The sequence below is a fragment of the Oncorhynchus gorbuscha genome, linkage group LG23 (genome assembly GCF_021184085.1).
Source record: "Oncorhynchus gorbuscha isolate QuinsamMale2020 ecotype Even-year linkage group LG23, OgorEven_v1.0, whole genome shotgun sequence".
NCBI classification, from domain to species: Eukaryota; Metazoa; Chordata; class Actinopteri; order Salmoniformes; family Salmonidae; genus Oncorhynchus; species Oncorhynchus gorbuscha.
The window spans coordinates 59,555,193-59,577,643 of record NC_060195.1 but is presented as its reverse complement, the minus strand read 5'-3'; the positions used below and the strand labels follow the sequence as shown (position 1 = coordinate 59,577,643).

General features: G+C 44.5%; 1 protein-coding gene across 2 annotated transcripts in view; it reads left to right on the top strand.

Moving 5' to 3' along the window:
- LOC124011464 (neuronal membrane glycoprotein M6-b-like) overlaps positions 1 to 21,667 on the top strand; it is a 29,504-nt gene extending 7,837 nt beyond the window's left edge. Inside the window, exons 2-7 of one of the 2 annotated variants that reach the window (XM_046324879.1) lie at positions 13,450 to 13,636; positions 13,846 to 14,005; positions 14,770 to 14,938; positions 16,215 to 16,288; positions 16,548 to 16,613; positions 18,548 to 21,667. In XM_046324879.1, coding sequence (XP_046180835.1) covers positions 13,450 to 13,636; positions 13,846 to 14,005; positions 14,770 to 14,938; positions 16,215 to 16,288; positions 16,548 to 16,613; positions 18,548 to 18,691 — 800 coding nt within the window. In that variant the 3' untranslated portion in view covers positions 18,692 to 21,667. Of the gene's footprint in view, positions 1 to 13,449; positions 13,637 to 13,845; positions 14,006 to 14,769; positions 14,939 to 16,214; positions 16,289 to 16,547; positions 16,614 to 17,308; positions 18,096 to 18,547 lie in introns of those variants that run through there. The other variant, XM_046324880.1, reaches the window with a different exon arrangement.
- Positions 21,668 to 22,451: the final 784 nt, after the last annotated feature.

The following is a 22,451-nucleotide window of genomic DNA, read 5'->3' as shown; positions in this document are numbered from 1 at the left end:
GTTTTTTTTCTCTCTAAATGCTAGTTTCTGGATTTGACTATATTAATGACCTAAGGCTCGTATTTCTGTGTGTTATTAGGTCTATGATTTGATAGAGCAGTCTGACTGAGCGGTGGTAGGCAGCAGGCTCATAAGCATAAATTCAAACAGCACTTTACTGCGTTTGCCAGCAGCTCTTTTATGACTTTTATGACTTCAAGCCTATCAACTCCCAAGATTAGGCTGGCAATACTAAAGTACCTATTAGAGCATCCAATAGTCAAAGGTATATGAAATACAAATGGTATAGAGAGAAATAGTCCTATAATAACTACAACCTAAAACTTCTTACCTGGGAATATTGAAGACTCATGTTGAAAGGAACCACCAGCTTTCATATGTTCTCATGGTCTGAGCAAGGGACTTAAACATTAGCTTTTTTACATGGCACATATTGCACTTTTACTTTCTTCTCCAACACTTTTGTTTTTGTATTATTAAAACCAAATTGAACATGTTTCATTATTTACTTGAGACTAAATAGATTTTATTGATGTATTATATTAAGTTAAAATAAGTGTTCATTGTTCATTCAGTATTGTTGTAATTGTCATCATTACAAATATGTATATAAAAACCGGCCGATTTAAATCGGTATCTGCTTTTTTTTGGTCCTCCAATAATTGGTATCGGCGTTGAAAAATCATAACCGGTCAACCTCTAGTATGTAGATTTGTGTGCTCGGCCCTCCATTTCCTGTAGTCCACGATTAGCTCCTTTGTCTTGCTGACATTGAGGGAAATGTTGTTGTTCTGGCACCACACTGCCAGGCAGGTTTCTGACCTCCTCCCTATAGGCTGTGTAATTGTCCTCGGTGATCATTGTCCTCGGCCTACCACCCCATCGTGTCATCCGCAAACTTAATGATGTTGTTGGAGTTGTGTGCGACCACGCAGTCGTGGGTGAACAAGGGAGTACAGGAGGAGACTCAGCACGCACCCCTGCGGGGCCCCTGTGTTGAGGTTCAGCATGGCGGATGGGCCGCCCGTCAAAGTCCAGTATCCAATTGCAGAGGGAGGTATTTAATAATGGGGTCCTTATCTTAGTGACGAGCTCGGAATGCTCTATGGTGTTGAACACTGAGCTGTAGTCAAGGAACAGCATTTTCACGTAGGTGTTCCTTTTGACCAGGTGGGAAAGGACAGTGTGGACGCAATCTCTATTGCACTCATCTGTGGATCTGTTGGGGCGGTATGCGAATTGGAGTGGGTCCAGGGTGTCTGGGATGATGGTGTTGATGTGAGCGATGACCAACCTTTCAAAGCATTTCATGACTACAACTGTGAGTGCTAAGGGGCAATAGTCATTTAGACCGGTTAACTTGGCGTTTTTGAGCACAGGGACTATGGTGGTTTGCTTGAAACAAGTGGGTATAACAGACTGGATCAGGCAGAGTTGAAAATATCAGTGAAGAAACTTGCTCCAATCCGTCTGGCCCTGCGGCATTGTGAATGTTAACCTGTTTAAAAGACTTACCCACGTCGGCTATGGAGAGTGTGATCACACTGTTGTCCGGAACTGCTAGTGCTCTCACACATGGTTCAGTGTTACACACATATGCATTGAGACGTGTGTGTGTGTGTATGTGTTTAGCTGCTTAGGCCATGTGTACTTTGTATTTGTATGTTTACGTGATTTCCCAGCTATCACATAACATTCTGAGAACCGTGTGTCTTAGAGCTTGGTGAGAGTGTGGTTGTCCTATGGTTATTTTGCATACAACCTCCCCACGATGTTTCTCGGAATGGTGCAGGATACCCAGCTAGCACATAATGTTCTGAGAACCATATGTTTCTTGGGTGTGAATTTCAGTATAACGTTTCCTGCAGGTTTCTCCAAATCGTTCCAAGAACGCTAAGAAACAATGTTCTTTGTTGGAATTTTAGTACTTTAGCATAACGTTTTCTGCAGGTTTCCTCATGGTTCTATTTAAAGCCATGTTCTCAGAACATTAAGAAAACGTTCCATGAAAAAAAGCAAGAAAACATTAGTAACGTCCAAAAAATATTATTTAAAAAGATGTACATTCTATTCTCAGCGTCAGAAAAACTCTCTATCCTCTGTCTTGTTAAGTATTTTCAGGTGTGTTGGCCGCACCCACTAATTGGCCACATCTGATCTTAATGAGTGCTTGTTTCCTTTGAAACAGGGTCTGTTTCTAACATGGCAATCTAGCTCTATCCTGGTGGCTCAGTGGACTAATTCCATGGATAGAGAGCAGAAGATCATATGTTCAAATCTCACTGATGCTTTGCCAGAATCAACAATGAATGTTTGAATGATTAATGCCTAAGCAAATGAATTAATAAAACCTTCCAGGAAAACATTCAGGTAACCATAGCAAGTTGTTCTCAGAACCTCCCTGCAAATATTGAAATGTATGTTCCCAGAATAGGCTGAATGTTCTCAGTTTTACCGGTCAGGAAAAGTATGGCTTCGTTCCCAGAATCAATGAGAAACCAAAAACGTACATTCCCACAACTTCCAAGAAACCAAATGTGCTAGCTGGTTATATGCCATTTACATGTGCCTGAATGCATAGAGCTAGTTCTCTGTGTGCATATGTGTATGGTTGTATATTAATGTGTGCATAAGTGTATGATGGGAGTCCCCTGCACAGCTGGCTAGGTTTATCCCAGATTTCCCATAACAGTACACTGGCTGATGGGGTGGGACAGGCAGGCAGGCAGGAAGGGGGACAGACGGGCAGGGATACAGGCAGGCAGAGAGACAGGCAGGCAGAGAGACAGGCAGGCAGAGAGACAGGCAGGCAGGGAGGCCGACAGCTAAAGAGCGAAGGCTACAGTAAGTGCACAGGGTTAGGGATCACTGCTGGGATAAAGTATTTATCAAATTATAGGAGTGTCGTAGACGAGTGCTGAGGGGGATTTAAAAGCTGTACACTTCATTACACTTAATTATGCGTGAGCAGGTAATATAATAATAATAATATATGCCATTTAGCAGACGCTTTTATCCAAAGCGACTTACAGTCATGTGTGCATACATTCTACGTATGGGTGGTCCCGGGGATCGAACCCACTACTAGCGTCCTTCGTTTAATGCCGGACCAGGGTAAGAACTTGGCTATAGGATGCAGACCAGATCAGGGTCAGGTGGATAAGGTTCTCTGGATATGGAAGAGAAGTTTGATGGAGGTCACTTTTCACATGTGATCCTCTAAACTGTACCGTCCTTTGAGATCCGACAGAAATAGCCCGAAACATGCTGTCACGTGTCGTTAGAACTGTTGGATTTCACTATTTCTTTGGTCTATATCGTTGTGCTTGGCAGTTGTAGAATAGGGATATAACATACTGCAACATGAGAAACACGGAGTAGCCTAAAATATCAGAACATGCTGAAAGTATTAGTCATCATTTATCAAAATTCAACGAATCTCTAATCATGACACGTGTCGGGTGCCTGTTTTCCACCCCGAACCTGTTCACTTCTCTTTCATCGACGCCTCATTGAAGGAGCCATTTCTTTCCTGCTGTAGAAAGGACATGTGTCTGTCTTTGGTGATCCACACAGCTCTGTTGGGAGTCTTCCCACAATGCAATGCAAGAGGAAGTTGTCCTATAATGAATATGGAGCTTCTAAACTGGAATAGCCCCTGAGGCAAGAGAACAGACTGGAGGTGAAATATTCACAAGGCTAGTCATTATAACCGACTTTATTAGGCGCTAAAACGAGTCAATGTAGAGTTGTGTCACTGTAACATTTCATCATCATGTCTCGTAATATTTAGTAATGTGTCATATTACTAAAGGTGTCATTTACTAAATGTGTCATAACGTGACTCATAATTTGGAGCAGGAAAATCCCCTTGGAAAAGTATCAAGTACAGTAGCTATTTTAAATAGGTGTCTTTTTTTCAGAGCTTTAGTTTTTTACCCATCAACATATGAACGTTAAAGTGGCTTTTCCTCTGGCTGTGGAGGCTCCATTTTCCAAATGGGATAAAAACCAATCACCTGACTAATGAATAATGGATGTAGGCATAGTCACAGTTCTCTCTCTGTCGTCGCTCTAACAACAGGTTTTGTGTAATCTCACAGCTGGTCCCAATTCCCCCCTAACCATCCTTACCCCTTCCATGTTTGCAGATCTGAAGGCTCGGGATAGGTATAAGCAGTGTAGTGGTGGAGATATATTGCTTCCATCTTATAGATCTGCATTGAAGTGCCAAAGGAAAGGGGTAGAGAGTGAATTGGGACCGGCTGACGAGTGTTCAGACCACTTTTGGACCACGCACATTCTCCTCGACCTCGTTCAGACCATGCTCAGGTTGAGGTTCCGAGTCATGTCCCCATCCCTGAGCCCTCTGCTCTGACCCCCGAGGGGGAGTTCATATCCTTCTGCTGTGTACGCGTGGGAAGGGAACCGAGGAGCTGTGGAGGGATGTAGTCAGCGAGCTACAGGCTCCGCTCAACTGGGTCGTGGGTAACATGCTGCCATGGCAACCACTATTCACTGGCCCCCGGGCCAAAGAAAGTGCTCTTTGCTTACTCTCACATGTTCTCTCTCTCTCTCTCCCATTTGCTTCCTCTCCCTCTGTCTTTCTCTCTCTCTTCATCTTACTTTCTCTCTCTGCCCCATTCACTTTCTCTCTGATTTTCTGTCTCTCCCCCCTCTCTTACATCACAAAGCAGTAGGCTGAACTTCTTGACAGCAGAACCACTGAGAGGGGTTGTTTGCGAGAGCCTTTGGAGGCCCTTGCTATATAGGCCACAAACGATAGACAGTTTCCTATTTTGCCATTGTAATTCTCCAACTGAGCCTCGTAGGCTCCCATACTTCACCAAACGTTATACTTAAGCAATAAGGCCCGAGGGGGTGTGGTATATGGCCATGGGCTGTTCTTATGAACAACACAACACAGAGTGCCTGGATACAACCCCAGAGGTTCCTTATTGCTATTATAAACTGGTTACCAACGTAATTACTAGAGTAAAAAAAAAATGTTTTGTCATATCCGGCTGTCAGCCAACCAGTTTATAATTGTAAATATACCCATAGTAGGTTTTTCATACTCTTGTCTATTTTTTTTATTTTGTATTTTTTTAACCTTTATATAACTAGGCAAGTCAGTTAAGAACAAATTCCTATTTTCAATGACGGCCTAGGAACAGTGGGTTAACTGCCTGTTCAGGGGCAGAACGACAGATTTGTCTGAATTGGTTGAAGTTTGGTTGTATAAAAGTGTCAGATTCCACCCAAACAACATGGGAATCATTGAAGGTGGAGAACTAGACATAGCCTTGTGTCTGGTCTGAGGTCTCTGTCCATAGCTCTACTGGTCATATAGATATGTAGCCTTGTGTCTGGTCTGAGGTCTCTGTCCATAGCTCTACTGGTCATATAGATATGTAGCCTTGTGTCTGGTCTGAGGTCTCTGTCCATAGCTCTACTGGTCATATAGATATGTAGCCTTGTGTCTGTTCTGAGGTCTCTGTCCATAGCTCTACTGGTCATATAGATATGTAGCCTTGTGTCTGTTCTGAGGTCTCTGTCCATAGCTCTACTGGGCATATAGATATGTAGCCTTGTGTCTGGTCTGAGGTCTGTGTCCATAGTTCTATTGGGCATGTAGATACAGTGGGGCAAAAAAGTATTTAGTCAGCCACCAATTGTGCAAGTTCTCCTACTTAAAAAGATGACAGAGGCATGTAATTTTCATCATAAGTACACTTCAACTATGACAGACAAAATGAGGAAAAGGAATCCAGAAAATCACATTGTAGGATTTTTTAAATGAATTAATTTGCAAATTATGGTGGAAAATAAGTATTTGCTCACCTACAAACAAGCAAGATTTCTGGCTCTCACAGACCTGTAATGTCTTCTGTAAGAGGCTCCTCTGTCCTCCACTCGTTACCTGTATTAATGGCACCTGCTTGAACTTGTTATCAGTATAAAAGCCACCTGTCCACAACCTCAAACAGTCACACTCCAAACTCCACTATGGCCAAGACCAAAGACCTGTCAAAGGACACCAGAAACAAAATTGTAGACCTGCACCAGGCTGGGAAGACTGAATCTGCAATAGGTAAGCAGCTTGGTTTGAAGAAATCAACTGTGGGAGCAATTATTAGGAAATGGAAGACATACAAGACCACTGATAATCTCCCTCGATCTGGGGCTCCACGCAAGATCTCACCCCGTGGGGTCAAAATGATCACAAGAACGGTGAGCAAAAATCCCATAACCACACGGGGTGACCTAGTGAATGACCTACAGAGAGCTGGGACCAAAATAACAAAGCCTACCATCAGCAAGGGCATTGAAGATGAAACGTGGCTGGGTCTTTCAGCATGACAATGATCCCAAACACACCACCCGGGCAACGAAGAAGTAGTGGCTTCGTAAGAAGCATTTCAAGGTCCTGGAATGGCCTAGCCAGTCTCCAGATCTCAACACCATAGAAAATCTTTGGAGGGAGTTGAAAGTCCGTGTTGCCCAGCAACAGCCCCAAAACATCACTGCTCTAGAGGAGATCTGCATGGAGGAATGGGCCAAAATACCAGCAACAGTGTGTGAAAACCTTGTGAAGACTGACAAAAAACATTTTACCTCTGACATTGCCAACTAAGGGTATAAAAAAAAAGTATTGAGAAACTTTTGTTATTGACCATATACTTATAACACCTACAGCACCCGATGTCACAGCAAGACCAAAAAGATCATCAAGGACAGCAACCACCCGAGCCACTGCCTGTTCACACCACTACCATCCAGAAGGTGAGGTCAGTACAGGTGCATCAAAGCTTGGACCGAGAGACTGAAAAACAGCTTCTATCTCAAGGCCATCAGACTGCTTAAACAGCAATCACCAACTCAGAGAGGCTGCTGCCTACATTGAGACCCAATCACTGGGCACTTTCCGGCGCCGACTGAGATGGCCGCCTCGCTTCGCGTTCCTAGGAAACTATGCAGTTTTTTGTTTTTTTACGTGTTATTTCTTACATTAGTACCCCAGGTCATCTTAGGTTTCATTACATACAGTCGAGAAGAACTACTGAATATAAGATCAGCGTCAACTCACCATCAGTACGACCAAGAATATGTTTTCCGCGACGCGGATCCTGTGTTCTGCCTTACAAACAGGACAACGGAATGGATCGCATGCAGCGACCCAAGGAAACGACTCCGAAAAAGAGGGAAACGCGGCGGTGTTCTGGTCAGACTCCGGAAAAGGGCACATCGCGCACCACTTCCCAGTATTCTTCTTGCCAATGTCCAGTCTCTCGACAACAAGGTTGATGAAATCCGAGCAAGGGTGGCATTCCAGAGGGACATCAGAGACTGCAACGTTCTCTGCTTTACGGAGACATGGCTTACTGGGAAAACGCTATCCAGGGCGGTGCAGCCAACGGGTTTCTCCACGCATCGCGCCGACAGAAACAAACATCTCTCTGGTAAGAAGAGTGGAGGGGGCGTATGCCTCATGACTAACGGGACATGGTGTGATGAAGAAAACATACAGGAACTCAAATCCTTCTGTTCACCTGATTTAGAATTCCTCACAATCAAATGTAGACCGCATTATCTTCCAAGAGAATTCTCTTCGATTATAATCACAGCCGTATATATCCCCCCCAAGCAGACACATCGATGGCTCTGAACGAACTTTATTTAACTCTTTGCAAACTGGAAAACATTTATCCGGAGGCTGCATTCATTGTAGCTGGGGATTTTAACAAAGCCAATCTGAAAAAAGACTCCCTAAATTTTATCAGCATATCGATTGCGCAACCAGGGGTGGTAAAACCTTGGATCATTGTTACTCTAACTTCCGCGACGCATATAAGGCCCTGCCCCGCCCCCTTTCGGAAAAGCTGACCACGACTCCATTTTGCTGATCCCTGCCTACAGACAGAAATTAAAACAAGAGGCTCCCACGCTGAGGTCTGTCCAACGCTGGTCAGAACAAGCTGACTCTACACTCCAAGACTGCTTCCATCACGTGGACTGGGACATGTTTCGTATTGCGTCAGATGGGAATATTGACGAATACGCTGATTCGGTGTGCGAGTTCATTAGAACGTGCGTCGAAGATGTCGTTCCCATAGCAACGATAAAAACATTCCCTAACCAGAAACCGTGGATTGATGGCAGCATTCGCGTGAAACTGAAAGCGCGAACCACTGCTTTTAATCAGGGCAAGGTGTCTGGCAACATGACTGAATACAAACAGTGCAGCTATTCCCTCCGTAAGGCTATCAAACAAGCTAAGCGTCAGTACAGAGACAAAGTGGAATCTCAATTCAATGGCTCAGACACAAGAGGCATGTGGCAGGGTCTACAGTCAATCACGGACTACAAGATGAAATCCAGCCCAGTCACGGACCAGGATGTCTTGCTCCCAGGCAGACTAAATAACTTTTTTGCCCGCTTTGAGGACAATACAGTGCCACTGACACGGCCTGCAACGGAAACATGCAGTCTCTCCTTCACTGCAGCCGAGGTGAGTAAGACATTTAAACGTGTTAACCCTCGCAAGGCTGCAGGCCCAGACGGCATCCCCAGCCGCGCCCTCCGAGCATGCGCAGACCAGCTGGCCGGTGTGTTTACGGACATATTCAATCAATCCCTATACCAGTCTGCTGTTCCCACATGCTTCAAGAGGGCCACCATTGTTCCTGTTCCCAAGAAAGCTAAGGTAACTGAGCTAAACGACTACCGCCCCGTAGCACTCACTTCCGTCATCATGAAGTGCTTTGAGAGACTAGTCAAGGACCATATCACCTCCACCCTACCTGACACCCTAGACCCACTCCAATTTGCTTACCGCCCAAATAGGTCCACAGACGATGCAATCTCAACCACACTGCACACTGCCCTAACCCACCTGGACAAGAGGAATACCTATGTGAGAATGCTGTTCATCGACTACAGCTCGGCATTCAACACCATAGTACCCTCCAAGCTCGTCATCAAGCTCGAGACCCTGGGTCTCGACCCCGCCCTGTGCAACTGGGTACTGGACTTCCTGACGGGCCGCCCCCAGGTGGTGAGGGTAGGCAACAACATCTCCTCCCCGCTGATCCTCAACACGGGGCCCCACAAGGGTGCGTTCTGAGCCCTCTCCTGTACTCCCTGTTCACCCACGACTGCGTGGCCACGCACGCCTCCAACTCATTCATCAAGTTTGCGGACGACACAACAGTGGTAGGCTTGATTACCAACAACGATGAGACGGCCTACAGGGAGGAGGTGAGGGCCCTTGGAGTGTGGTGTCAGGAATATAACCTCACACTCAACGTCAACAAAACTAAGGAGATGATTGTGGACTTCAGGAAACAGCAGAGGGAACACCCCCCTATCCACATCGATGGAACAGTAGTGGAGAGGGTAGCTAGTTTTAAGTTCCTCGGCATACACATCACAGACAAACTGAATTGGTCCACTCACACTGACAGCGTCGTGAAGAAGGCGCAGCAGCGCCTATTCAACCTCAGGAGGCTGAAAAAATTCGGCTTGTCACCAAAAGCACTCACAAACTTCTACAGATGCACAATCGAGAGCATCCTGGCGGGCTGTATCACCGCCTGGTACGGCAACTGCTCCGCCCTCAACCGTAAGGCTCTCCAGAGGGTAGTGAGGACTGCACAACGCATCACCGGGGGCAAACTACCTGCCCTCCAGGACACCTACACCACCCGTTGTTACAGGAAGGCCATAAAGATCATCAAGGACATCAACCACCCGAACCACTGCCTGTTCACCCCGCTATCATCCAGAAGGCGAGGTCAGTACAGGTGCATCAAAGCTGGGACCGAGAGACTGAAAAACAGCTTCTATCTCAAGGCCATCAGACTGTTAAATAGCCACCACTAACATTGAGTGGCTGCTGCCAACACACTGTCATTGACACTGACCCAACTCCAGCCATTTTAATAATGGGAATTGATGGAAATGATGTAAATATATATATATATATATATATCACTAGCCACTTTAAACAATGCTACCTTATATAATGTTACTTACCCTACATTATTCATCTCATATGCATATGTATATACTGTACTCTACAACATCGACTGCATCCTTATGTAACACATGTATCACTAGCCACTTTAACTATGCCACTTTGTTTACTTTGTCTACACACTCATCTCATATGTATATACTGTACTCGATACCATCTACTGTATGCTGCTCTGTACCATCACTCATTCATATATCCTTATGTACATGTTCCTTATCCCCTTACACTGTGTATAATACAGTAGTTTTTTTTGGAATTGTTAGTTAGATTACTTGTTGGTTATCACTGCATTGTCGGAACTAGAAGCACAAGCATTTCGCTACACTCGCATTAACATCTGCTAACCATGTGTATGTGACAAATAAAATTTGATTTGATTTGATTTATTTTCCACCATAATTTGCAAATAAATTCATTAAAAATCCTTCAATGTGATTTGTCTGTCTGTCTGTCTGTCTGTCACATTTGTCTGTCATAGTTGAAGAGTACCTATGATGAAAATTACAGGCCTCATCTTCTTAAGTGGGAGAACTTGCACAATTGGTGGCTGACTAAATACTTTTTTCCCCCCACTGTATATAGCCTTGTGTCTGTTCTGAGGTCTCTGTCCATAGCTCTATTGGGCATATAGATATATAGCCTTGTGTCTGGTCTGAGGTCTCTGTCCACAGCTCTATTGGGGCCCTGTAGTTCTCATATTTCACCCCAGAGAGAAGCAGGGCAAAGTGAGAGAGATGGACTCGGCCTCGCTCTGTCACGTAAATTCGCCTATAATGAATAGCCCCATCGATTTCCATTCTGGTCCGCCGAGGCCGTCCGCTCATGCCTTTCTGTTTCCCATTAGTGCACTTTAACTGTGATGATAAACAGTCAGCTCAGCTGGCATTGCCACAGGCAGCATAGCCCCAGATGAGGCAACTAGTTTAAAGCAGGAAGTGGAGTAGTAGTGGAACATTCCATTTGACAAGGGAGCACAAGACTCAGGTGGGCCCGACCTGTTTGTCCAATTTTGACAAACCCCCTTTGAGTTCTGGTCGTTTAGCCAGGTTCTTTTCTCAGATGTTGCATGTTCAGGCACATAGTTTAAAGCAGAAAGTGGACCATTCCATTTGACGAGGGGGCACAAGACTGAAGGGGGCCCGACCTGTTTGTCCCATTTCGACCAATCCCTTTTGAGCTCTGCCAGGATGGTTGTCTTTTGAGATGAAAGTCAACCATTTCATTTGTCCTTTTGACTAGGGGCACAAGTCAGGGGAACCAGACCGAGTTGTTCCATATCGACCAACCCATTTGGCGTTCCGTCATTTAGCCTGGCTTTCCGCAGAGATGGGAGGAGTTAGGAGTTAGTGGCCCCTACACGGCCATCCATGCCATGCCTTGGTACTTCATTAACATTAATGGGATCGAGATCCATTATGCAACGCTCGCTCCGTCTGCGTACTCTTATGCAACCAACCAACGCCTCATCTTGGAGTCTCAGCTTCTCGCTCAGCAGCAGCTGCCATAGTCCTGTGAATCGTCAGTTGGAAGCAACACTTGTGAGGACGACTAAATGCTTTTGCCTGATATTATGGGATGCCATTGATGTTGGCCTGTGGATGTCATTAACAGTCAACTCTGTCACCCGTCACTATAGCAACGGAATAGCCTATAGGCCCCTTCTTTTCAGCCGGGTTCTGTCCCGACATTCATTTCAGCCTCATCAATTGAGTACGACAAATAAACTATGGCTACATCCTCCTCCAAAATGGAAAATGTATAAAATCACAATGGATTTGTTTATTTGGAGGAATAACTGTGAAAGAAAGAGCCGTAACACTCCTGGAGATATTTGCCGGTCTGTAATTAGTGTGAGAGATGGCAATTGGAGCAGGTTGTCATGGCAACAATGGCACATGTAAGAGTGCAATATCTTCCCCGATGTAACATCCCACGTTTGCTATGCTATTTATAACGGGCAGTTACATAAGCCTTCGCACTTGTGTTCAATGTAATGTGTCTTTTTTTCCCCCTCATTTGTCTTTCCTTCGTTCTCTCTTTTCCCCTCTAACAACACTGCTGTTGCCTCCTCTGCGGAACCAGCAACCATAGCACTGTCAAAACCCGCTCCACTGCCTCCCACAATGGTCCTTCATTACAACCCTGCCCGTAACTCTTTGTGAGCAGTGCACTGCCGATGCGACGTCAGATTGAATGGTCTTGAAACAAAACGAATAGAATCGAATCCATGGCTACGCTATAGAGTTTTGATTTTGTGGAGTTTTGTAGCTGCCATTGGCAAAGCAAAATATCAGGGTACCTTTGACTCACCATATGACACAGTACTATTTATTATAGTATACCCCTCAACTCTCTCATCCTGCCTGTGTTGAACTAGTAGTGTCCATTTTAGATGGTATGACTGGGTGCTGTGCACAGGACTGGTCAGGGATCTAGTGTAGCAATGCTTGAAGTAAAAGGTCAACGCTAGCATCTTGTGGTGCTAGCACTGGTTAGCATTGGTTCTGTATTCGTTCTATGAACATCCAGTAGGAGATCTGACCACTCTGTGTGCTGGGGAGGATTTGAACTAGCCGCAGTTCGACACATCTGGGTCGTGTTCATTATGGCACACCGTAGAAAAAACGCATTGCAATGGAAAATGAAAACAAGCTGAAAATGAAAAAAGTTCAGGTACTCCCTCCTTGTTTGTCTGTTTTCTCCCGTTTGGTGCCTAATGAACACGGCCCAGGTCTGTTTGCCTGTGGCCCAGAAACCACTGCTCTGACAATAAGTAGCAATCATTTATTTAGAATTAGACCGTGCATTATTTATGCCATTGGTTAAAAGGGTTTTCATTTAGAATTAGACGGTGCATTATTCATGCCATTTGGTCAAAAGGTTTCTCTATGAAGACAAAGGAAAGGGATTCTTTTTTGGGGAAGTAGAGGGGAAGATGGGAGCTTGTACTAACGAACACATGTCAAATTGAACACTCCTGGGTGCTGGAGCGTGTCAATTCTAACTGGGAAAGTTGCAATGATGAAGTGAAAATGTTTCCAATATGGTTGAGATGGATGAAGAAAAGACATGTTGTGGCTCCTGGTTGGAGACAATGAGACTACTGTATCAACTTTACTGTAAATGTGAGTTGGTTGTTTCTGTCAAGCATTGTTTACTCAACACAGGTTAGCAAGAATGCTAATCCTCAAGGGTTTCAGGCTACAGCATACAGTGAATCCCTTTCTCAGTGAGATATGACATGGGCTCTCCAGGACAAATACATACATAGTATAGTTGCAATGTGTGCCCACATTATAATGTAGCAAGAGGCTGAGTTCTAGGCTAACGTAGCTCAACAACAAAAACGTTGACCAACTGTGTAGTTCTTTGCTCCTTCTCAGCAAGGTGCTCTCTGTCTCCCTCTGCAGGTTGCTTTGAATGCTGCATCAAGTGTCTGGGCGGCGTGCCCTACGCCTCGCTGGTGGCCACCATCCTCTGTTTCTCGGGCGTGGCTCTGTTCTGCGGGTGTGGTCACGTGGCGCTGACCGGCACACTGACCATGCTGGAGAACCACTTCTCCCAGATCACCACTGACCACGCCACCCTCACCATCGTGTAAGTTGTGTGTGTGTGTGTGTGTGTGTGTGTGGGAGAGAAAGGGATCTTACTTTCTCTGTATGTATCTCCTATATGTCTTTACCTATATGTCCACCTTTACCGTTTTGTAAAAGTATATGTCTTTGAACAAGTCTTATTCAGGTTATTCAATATGAATGTGCCTGTCTTCACATCGTTTACTGTATGGACTGTATCCGTCCGAGCAGGATCCAGACCATGCAGTACGTCATCTACGGCATCGCCTCCTTCTTCTTTGTTTATGGGATCATCCTGCTGGCTGAGGGCTTCTACACCACCAGCGCCGTCAAGAAGGAGCTGCAGAGCCAGTTCAAGACCACCGTGTGTGGCCGCTGCATCACAGCCACGGTGAGACATGAATACACACACACACACCCATATGGTCACACACAAATACGGTCACCCATGCATGTATATACACACACACACACACACACACACACACACACACACACACACACACACACACACACACACACACACACACACACACACACACACACACACACAACACACACACACACACACACACACACACACACACACACACACACACACACACACACACATATTTTTCTCATGAATACATGCACACACGTACAACCACACACATGCCGTGCATGCATTCACACACATACAGCTGTACACAAACCCTGGAGGGTAAACTGGCACAGTTTGTCCTCTCTAGCCTGTTCAGTGTAATTGCTGCAGATGTCCAGTAACATCAGCCTTTAAGGCTGCTATGAGGACGGTTGTATTCTCCCGAGTGTCGCCAAGCTAACGTCGTATGAAACTGTCTCCACCCTTCTAACCAGGTACTGTGTCATGTATCAGGGTAATGTGGATGACGATATGGTGACGAGGAGAATGACGAGCTTGGTTTTCAATCTCCCCGGTCATTAGGTGACGTTGTATTGAGGGATAGTTATATACAGTACAGTGTTTTGTGTAGCAGTAGATTACAATGACGTTAAATGGCTATGATCAAATTCTATTAGACACCTACACATTTTTAGCAGATGTTACTAAATGCTTGTGTGATGATTGACGATAACGATGATGACGAGGATGATGATGTCACTAACTCCTCTCTCTCCCTCTCTCTTCATCAGTTTGTGTTCCTTACATATATTCTGGGCCTGGCCTTCCTGGGGATCTTTGGCTTCTCAGCCATCCCAGTCTTCCTCTTCTACAACATGTGGACAACCTGTGCTGCCATGAAGTCCCCCATCGCCAACATCACCGATCCGGACTCCATCTGCGTGGACGTCAGGCAGTATGGTGAGTGTCACTCAGTAACACACACACACACACACACACACACACACACACACACACACACACACACACACACACACACACACACACACACACACACACACACACACACACACACACACACACACACACACACACACACACACACACACACACACACACACGTGTGATTACGTCAACCTGGTTCATGAGTTTACACACACATACACACACATTTCTTCCTAGGTTTTGGCCTTTCTAGGGAGTTTTTCCTAGCCAACATGCTTCAACACCTGCATTGCTTGCTGTTTGGGGGTTTAGGCTGGGTTTCTGTACAGAACCTTGAGATATCAGCTGATGTACGAAGGACTATATAAATACATTTGATTTAGGAGTGTGACCCATATTCACGTGACGGCCATTCTGCCTATAGCGTCCGGCACAACGCGTCCGTATATGAGCCATATATAGATTTGCCATATCACGACATAGCCCTGCATAAGAGCCTAATGCAGTGTGACATGCGTCCACTTGGCAGTGGTAGGCTGTATCTTCTAAACAGTATGCCTTCGCATATGCCTTTGGTGCTGATAACACTTAACCTTTACATGTCAATATCTATAGGGTGTTTAAGTAATTTACTGCATCGACATCCATATCATGTTTACGACTGTTACCATCACCCTTAAGCATCATCTGTCCTCTTTAATGGCAGTTGTGACAGAAGGTGAGTGTAGCTGGTGCATGAAGTCAGGCGCAGGAGAGCAAAATGAGTGAGCAATGTGCTTTACTCAAAAACTAAAGGCACAAGGTAAACAAATACACTTGACCAATAACCAAGGGTAAATATAACGCACGGGTGAACACAGCATCCGTCAGAAAACCAGCCATCATGATTCGAACTGAACATAGAAATAATCACGCACAACAAACATGGGGGAAACAGAGGCTTAAATACATGAACATGTAATTGGATAATGAAAAGCAGGTGTGTAAAAAAAAAAAGAAGACAAAACCAATGGAAAATGAAAGATTGATCAGCGATGGCTCGTAGACCGGTGACGTCGACCACCGACCGCCGCCCGAACAAGGAACCGACCTCGGCGGAAGTCATGACAAGATGGTATAAACGGTTATACATCTGAATGAGAGGACGTGTTAACATTTACTATCACATTACGTCAACTCAACTGGTTTTACCCACCAAATGAAGTGATTGGCCACTCTGCCCTGAATGGGGCCTGTCTTAAAGCCACAGTTGTCGCTCCTAAACCGATATCTCTTGTTCCTGATCGTGTAGGTATTATCCCATGGAACGCGACACCCGGCAAAGCCTGCGGATCTACACTAGGAGACATCTGTAGCACCAGCGAGGTGAGAACGGCAACCCCCTCCTCCTCCTGTAAATCTTTATGCACATCATATGAACCTCATATAATAAGAATATCATATAAACCTTCCTATTCACTACAAATTTTTTTTATATATACATTTGTCAAAAGCGCAAAAATATAACGTTCTTCATCACTGTACTGTAATTATGCAGAGGCTGATTGTGGAAAGGACATATTTTATGAGTGTCAATCAAAGAACGTATCATCACTAACCAGAGATCGGTCTCCATGTTTTCCAGTTCTACCTGTCTTTCCACCTGTACATTGTTGCGTGTGCTGGGGCAGGCGCCACCCTCATTGCATTGGTAAGCTTTGGATGCCCTATATCCAGAATTCCCCATGTTTGAATCATTTGCATGAGTTGCCATGGCACGCTGATTTGTTGCCATGGTAATCCCTCCTCTACGCTTCATGGTTCTGACTCAGTTTTCCTGAGGGTGTAAGTCTGCCCTATAGCTTCTGGCTGGACACACACTGACATGGGCCAGATGAAAGAGCTCTTGGCTAACACACATTTGCTTTGTGGCCAAAGGAGAGGAATGCCTCACAAGAGACTCTGTCCACATGGTATTTTGCACCAGAGATGATAGAGTCTTCGTAGGTGGAGCTAATGATTTGTTTTTGTTGCAAATAATTAAGCTGTTTTATCCAATCGGTGTGGTTGTCATTATGTGATGGCTAGTTGAATTCAGTTGAACTCCGTAATGAGGTCATGAGGCCATGCTCTCCACTGAGGCAACAGGGCTTAATGCCTTTCAGCTACTCCACCAAACTTGGATTGCTCATTAGTGGGTGTGAGAAGATTCAGCACGTAGACGGCCATCTGAAATTGTGTGCGCCGTAGCAATCTCACTTTGTTTGTAGATGTATGCAATGTGACGGTACAGTACTGCATAAATCTAGCCAGATGCCACCCAATAATAGCAACGGCCTCCCAAAGGCCTCCTGGTCATTGACTTTGTTTCTCACCCCAGTCTGTCTTCTCGTCTCTCCCTCCCAGCTGATCTACATGATGGCCACCACGTATAACTATGCTGTTCTCAAGTTTATGAGCCACGGCGGCCGCCGCTCCACAAAGTTCTCCGAGTCGTATTAGCGAGCGAGAGAATGAGAGACTTGGTAGAAAGCAGAGGGAGCAAAAAAATAGAACGACGGTTTAAAAGGAAGGAAGAAAGATGGAGAGAAAGAACGCCCGAATGGTGGGGAGGAGAGTATGTACCGTAGCATATAGAGAAACGTACACTGCTGTCAGCGTAATACAGATAGATCCATGTGCCTTTGCGTCCAAGCCTATTGCCACACACACCTTTTGAACCACACTGAGGGGACTAGCGAGTGCATGATTAGCCAACATGGCTGAGGTCCCTCACAATCTCTCTCCAGACAGGATATGGACCTAGAAGTACTGATCCAGTACAGTACCATGTGGGACCACTAGTCAAGGCTATGGTGAGGTTGACCAGTTCATTCGAGTAGAGCAGCCACAGAGCATTGAGGATGGATAGTTCATCCATACAAAGGGACAACGCCAGTGTAAGAACAAGGGAATATTTGTGTTGCTGTATCTAGCTTCAGATTACTGTAATATTCTGTAGTTATTCCAATCGAAGGATATAGTTCTTTCCAACGACACTTTAATATCTTTCCCCCCAAGTGCCAACTGTCTAGCTTGAAGTGAAGTCTTTTTAATAGCTTGTTAAGGCTTGTGCTTCTTTGTGATATTTGTTATGAAAGACGTTGTGCCTTTTTTTAGTTTATGCAAAATAAACATAAAATGTGAAGAAAAACCAAGACCATTGTCCTCTCTTTTTAGGATAGTGACTATTTGGAGAAAATGAATCCCCACTGTAATTAACTAATACTAACCTAGCCAACCTAACCAAAAGAATACTGACATTGTACAGTAGCAATGCTAATGTGTCGCATTTGACATCTGGTAGACTGGTCAACATGACATGTAGCTTCTACTCATGTAGCTTGCTTTGGCTAACTAACCCTCTCACTGGCCACCACCCTATGCACTTTCCTTTCCCTCCCTCCCTCCCTCCCTCCCTCCCTCCCTCCCTCCCTCCCTCCCTCCCTCCCTCCCTCCCTCCCTCCCTCCCTCCCTCCCTCCCTCCCTCCCTCCCTCCCTCCCTCCCTCCCTCCCTCCCTCTTTCTTTCTTTCTGTTCTCCCTTCCTCCCTCCTCTCTGCCCCGCCCCCACCTCTCTCTCTATCCCCCCCTCTCTCTCTCCACAGATCCACTATCTGATGATCCTGTCAGCGAACTGGGCCTACCTGAGGAGCTCCTGCAACCAGAACGAGTACCAGGACATCAAGACAAAGGACGACGACGCGGAGGAGGGTGGCTCCAAGGAGGGTCTCAACTCCTCTTACTCATAAGAACCGGCCAACCACACTTCCTCACACCTAACCTCCAACCCCCTTCTGGGTAAAACCAACACCTGGGTCTCCTTCACTATGGGCGGTGTTCTGACTTGAGATATGTGCGCTCAACTCAAATTGTCACACTTTGGCTACATTTACACAGGGAGCCCAATTCTGATTTGTTTCCCCACTAATTGATCTTTCGACCAATCATATCTTTTCACATCAATTATTTTTCAGAGCTTATCTGATTGGTTAAAAGACCAATTAGTGAAGAAAACATCAGAATTGGACTGCCTGAGTATATGAAATGCAGCCCATGTCTTCCATTGACATCAATGGACAAGTCTGAGTTGCGCACACTTTTCTCACCTCTGAATCAGGTCCTTTGTCCAAATGGGAGCAAACGTTTTCAAACGGAACAGGTATATAAGAAGTTCCTATTGGATGAGCTCAGGTTAGGTGGTACCTCTTCCTGTTTGCGAACGTTTGCTCTCGATTGGACCGTTATTGAGTGCAACCCTGCTGCCATAGCCTAACTGCTCTGAGCCAATCACAGCACAGCACTAACACAGCTCCTAATAACCGCCTAACAACAAAGTCACTGTCTGCACAACTCCTGAGGAAGCGTGCCACAAAATGTCCTGTTTTTTGGTGTTTTATATATATGAATATATTGTGTGAATGTGTATGTATGAATGTTTTTTTGTTTTTTTTACACTACAAAGTATGACAGGTTTACTATTATTATATTTATCTGGTCTTCTCTTATCTCCGGTATTTTATCGCAACCCTGTTTTACCTGATTTCGTTTTTTGCTTATTTTAAAAATGGAAATGCTTGATACGTTGCACTATTTAAAAATAGAAAAAAGTAAAGTAGAATAAAAAAAAAACATGAATATATTACATACACAGCATCTCAGGGTGCCTCTCTTAGAAAATATTCCTACTATTACGTTAACTTTCCCATTCCTTTATTGACATCCAGCTACTTCTGTTGAGTAATTCTTCATTTTGGCCTGAGGAGAAAAACGTGTGCTGTACTCTAACCGGATTGGACACATGCACTAATGTGACTGTTGGCCCAAAGCAGCAGTTCTGTCAGCAGCTGTCTGCAGTGCTAACACAATGCTTTGACCTTCAGATGAACCTCTGGCCTGGTCCCAGATCTGTTTGTGCTGTCTTGCCAACTCCTATGGTCATTGTCGTGTTATTATGACCATAGGAATTGGCAAGACAGCACAGACTGATCTGGGACCAGGCTAGTGAACCTCCACCTAGCCCTCTGCATGGCAGGTTTTCTCTGGAAACAGCCTTGCTTCTAAACCCACAGGACAAACCAACACTCAAGGTCAGATTGCCTTGTTCTGTTTGTAAGTGATACATTATATATACCTCAGGTACTAAACCTAAATAAAAACTCCACTAGACTGGTCCCAGATCTGTTTGTGCTGTATCGCTCCTATGTTTGGCATGATAATGACAATAGGAGTTGGCAAGACAGCACAAATAGATCTGGGACCAGGCTAACACCTTACTGATTAAGCACATGCTTGTTACAAGGCAAGGCCACAGCTGAAGTGAACTTAGCAAAAGTCCCAATGTTTGTTCATAACTGTGAAGGGAATCATACGTTCGCTTTCCTCGAGACAAGTCCACCCTTAAAGGGGTGAAGTTCACCTGTAAATATACGGACCGCCCCCAAAGGAAGTTCTATTGACTGACATCTCCTGAATGTGGAGAGCACGGTCAATGTTCTACCATGCTATTTTACCTTTTGATTACCAATATGTAAATGTTTCCTTTTGGAGTATATGTTTAGCATCCTATTACTAGTTCTGCATTAAATATAATAGTAATGTGACATCTTTTAAAACGGTATGTTGTGAGAAGGAAGCAAGTACAGAGTCATGATGGCGGTGGTGCTTGTATTGTGTACATTTTGAAATGTGGAGAAAAAAAAAATGTACCAGATGGTTTTCAATGTTTAAAAAAAAAATCAGTTTTAGACTGCTGAATCTTTCCCTGTGCTAAAGTAATGACGAACTTGTCTTTGACATTATTTGTGATTATTTTACTGTGGCAAGCCAAATGTAAGTGACTCATCTCATATTTTTAGGCCTGTTATATGATCAGATACCATTTGGATGTTTACAATATAACAAGTCAGGAATGTTCATTTTTTTTCCAATATCATTTATTATGACAACCGATTCTATAATAATGATCACTGACAAGTTCAAGCGCTCCGGGACTATAAGGTTCTGTCTGCATTTTAGTCTAAATTGAGTTAGTGACATAGCCTTGTTGTGTTCGATGTTCTCTACCTACATACAGTATACTCTAAATACCCCAATTCATGTTAAGTTCAAAAGAATTCAAGGTAAAATGGCTGACACCGTTCAAAACAACTAGGGCTCGAAACGGTGAAGCCAATTTACCTCAGAATCATCTTTTTGCAGAAAGAACCTTACAGTCCCAAAGCTCTCGAGTGATCTTCCTCGCAGCAGTGAAACGATGATTCTTTTAACTTTTATATGAAAAGGCATGTCGGTATTGTCCACGTGTGCAAACGTCTAAATACTGAAAAGGGGACTATATTCCCATGTGTGTTATGTTTGATATAGTACAGTGTGCTTTGCCACCAGGTCGACGTAGGAAAGGGCATGTGCCGTTTCATATAAGATGCGTGTCAGTCAGGGTGTGTTGTCGTTTCCTCGTTATTGCATGAAGGCGACATGACTGTGTCTGCAGTTTTTCAGGTGATGTATCGTCAATTGTACTGACAACTATGGTAGGGCAGCGTTTGCCCCCATTCAACTCTCTTTTTTTGTTAAATATATCCATTGTACCTTGGATGACATTGTCGTCCCTGTAGTCGTTTCATCATTGCTTTTCATTTTAAAGTTTCAAATAGTTATGATTCCTGTATAGTGATGATTTTTGTAACCTTCTCTAGTAAAAACCGATATTTTTTATTATCGTGAAAGAGCTGCTATCTGTCTCTTTCTTACAAGTTTGGACTTCCTGTTAAACACACATGCAATGAGATGAATGACAAATGTGCTCTGAACAGTTCAGTTGCCAAACATTGTAGAATGTTGCAGATAGAAATGCCATTTATATAGCTGATGTGATTCCTTATTCTATGTATCAGAGAGGCGTGTTTGTTCTACATAGAAATGGGCTATCTGAACGGTCCAAAATGTTGCATCCCGCTGAACGCACCACAGTGATGGGACAACCTTGGGGTGTTGCCTTTGTAGAGTTTTGTGAGATGCTGAGTCCACCTGGTGGGAAAATGTAGCATTGTTCATTTCCTAAAATGGTAGTCCAAAACCATTGATTTAAGACCAAGGGTAGCTCCGGGGTGAAGTTTCCCCTAGGTACAAATCTAGGATCCCCTCCCCCAATCGTAAGCTTAACCATTAGTGGGGGAAATACAAAACTGACCCAAGATCACCGTCTAGGAGCAACTTCTCCCTACACTCCAAGGAGGGGCGCACAAATGAGGATAGCAGTGTATTTGGCCTACAGTTGACCGACAGTACAGTGGTCAGTGGAAGACCAAACTCACTCCACAGATGGAGCACATTACTTCAACGTAGGTTTAAAATGGACAACGTTATTTCAACACACAAAAACATACATTTTAAGACCGTATTGATAGTGTTTCAGGTTGGTTCATGTTTTAATGCAAGACCCTGGAACAGGACAATGTTTTTTCTTGAGCAGAGGGTCAATTATTTTCAGACTGCAAATTGACGACAAGA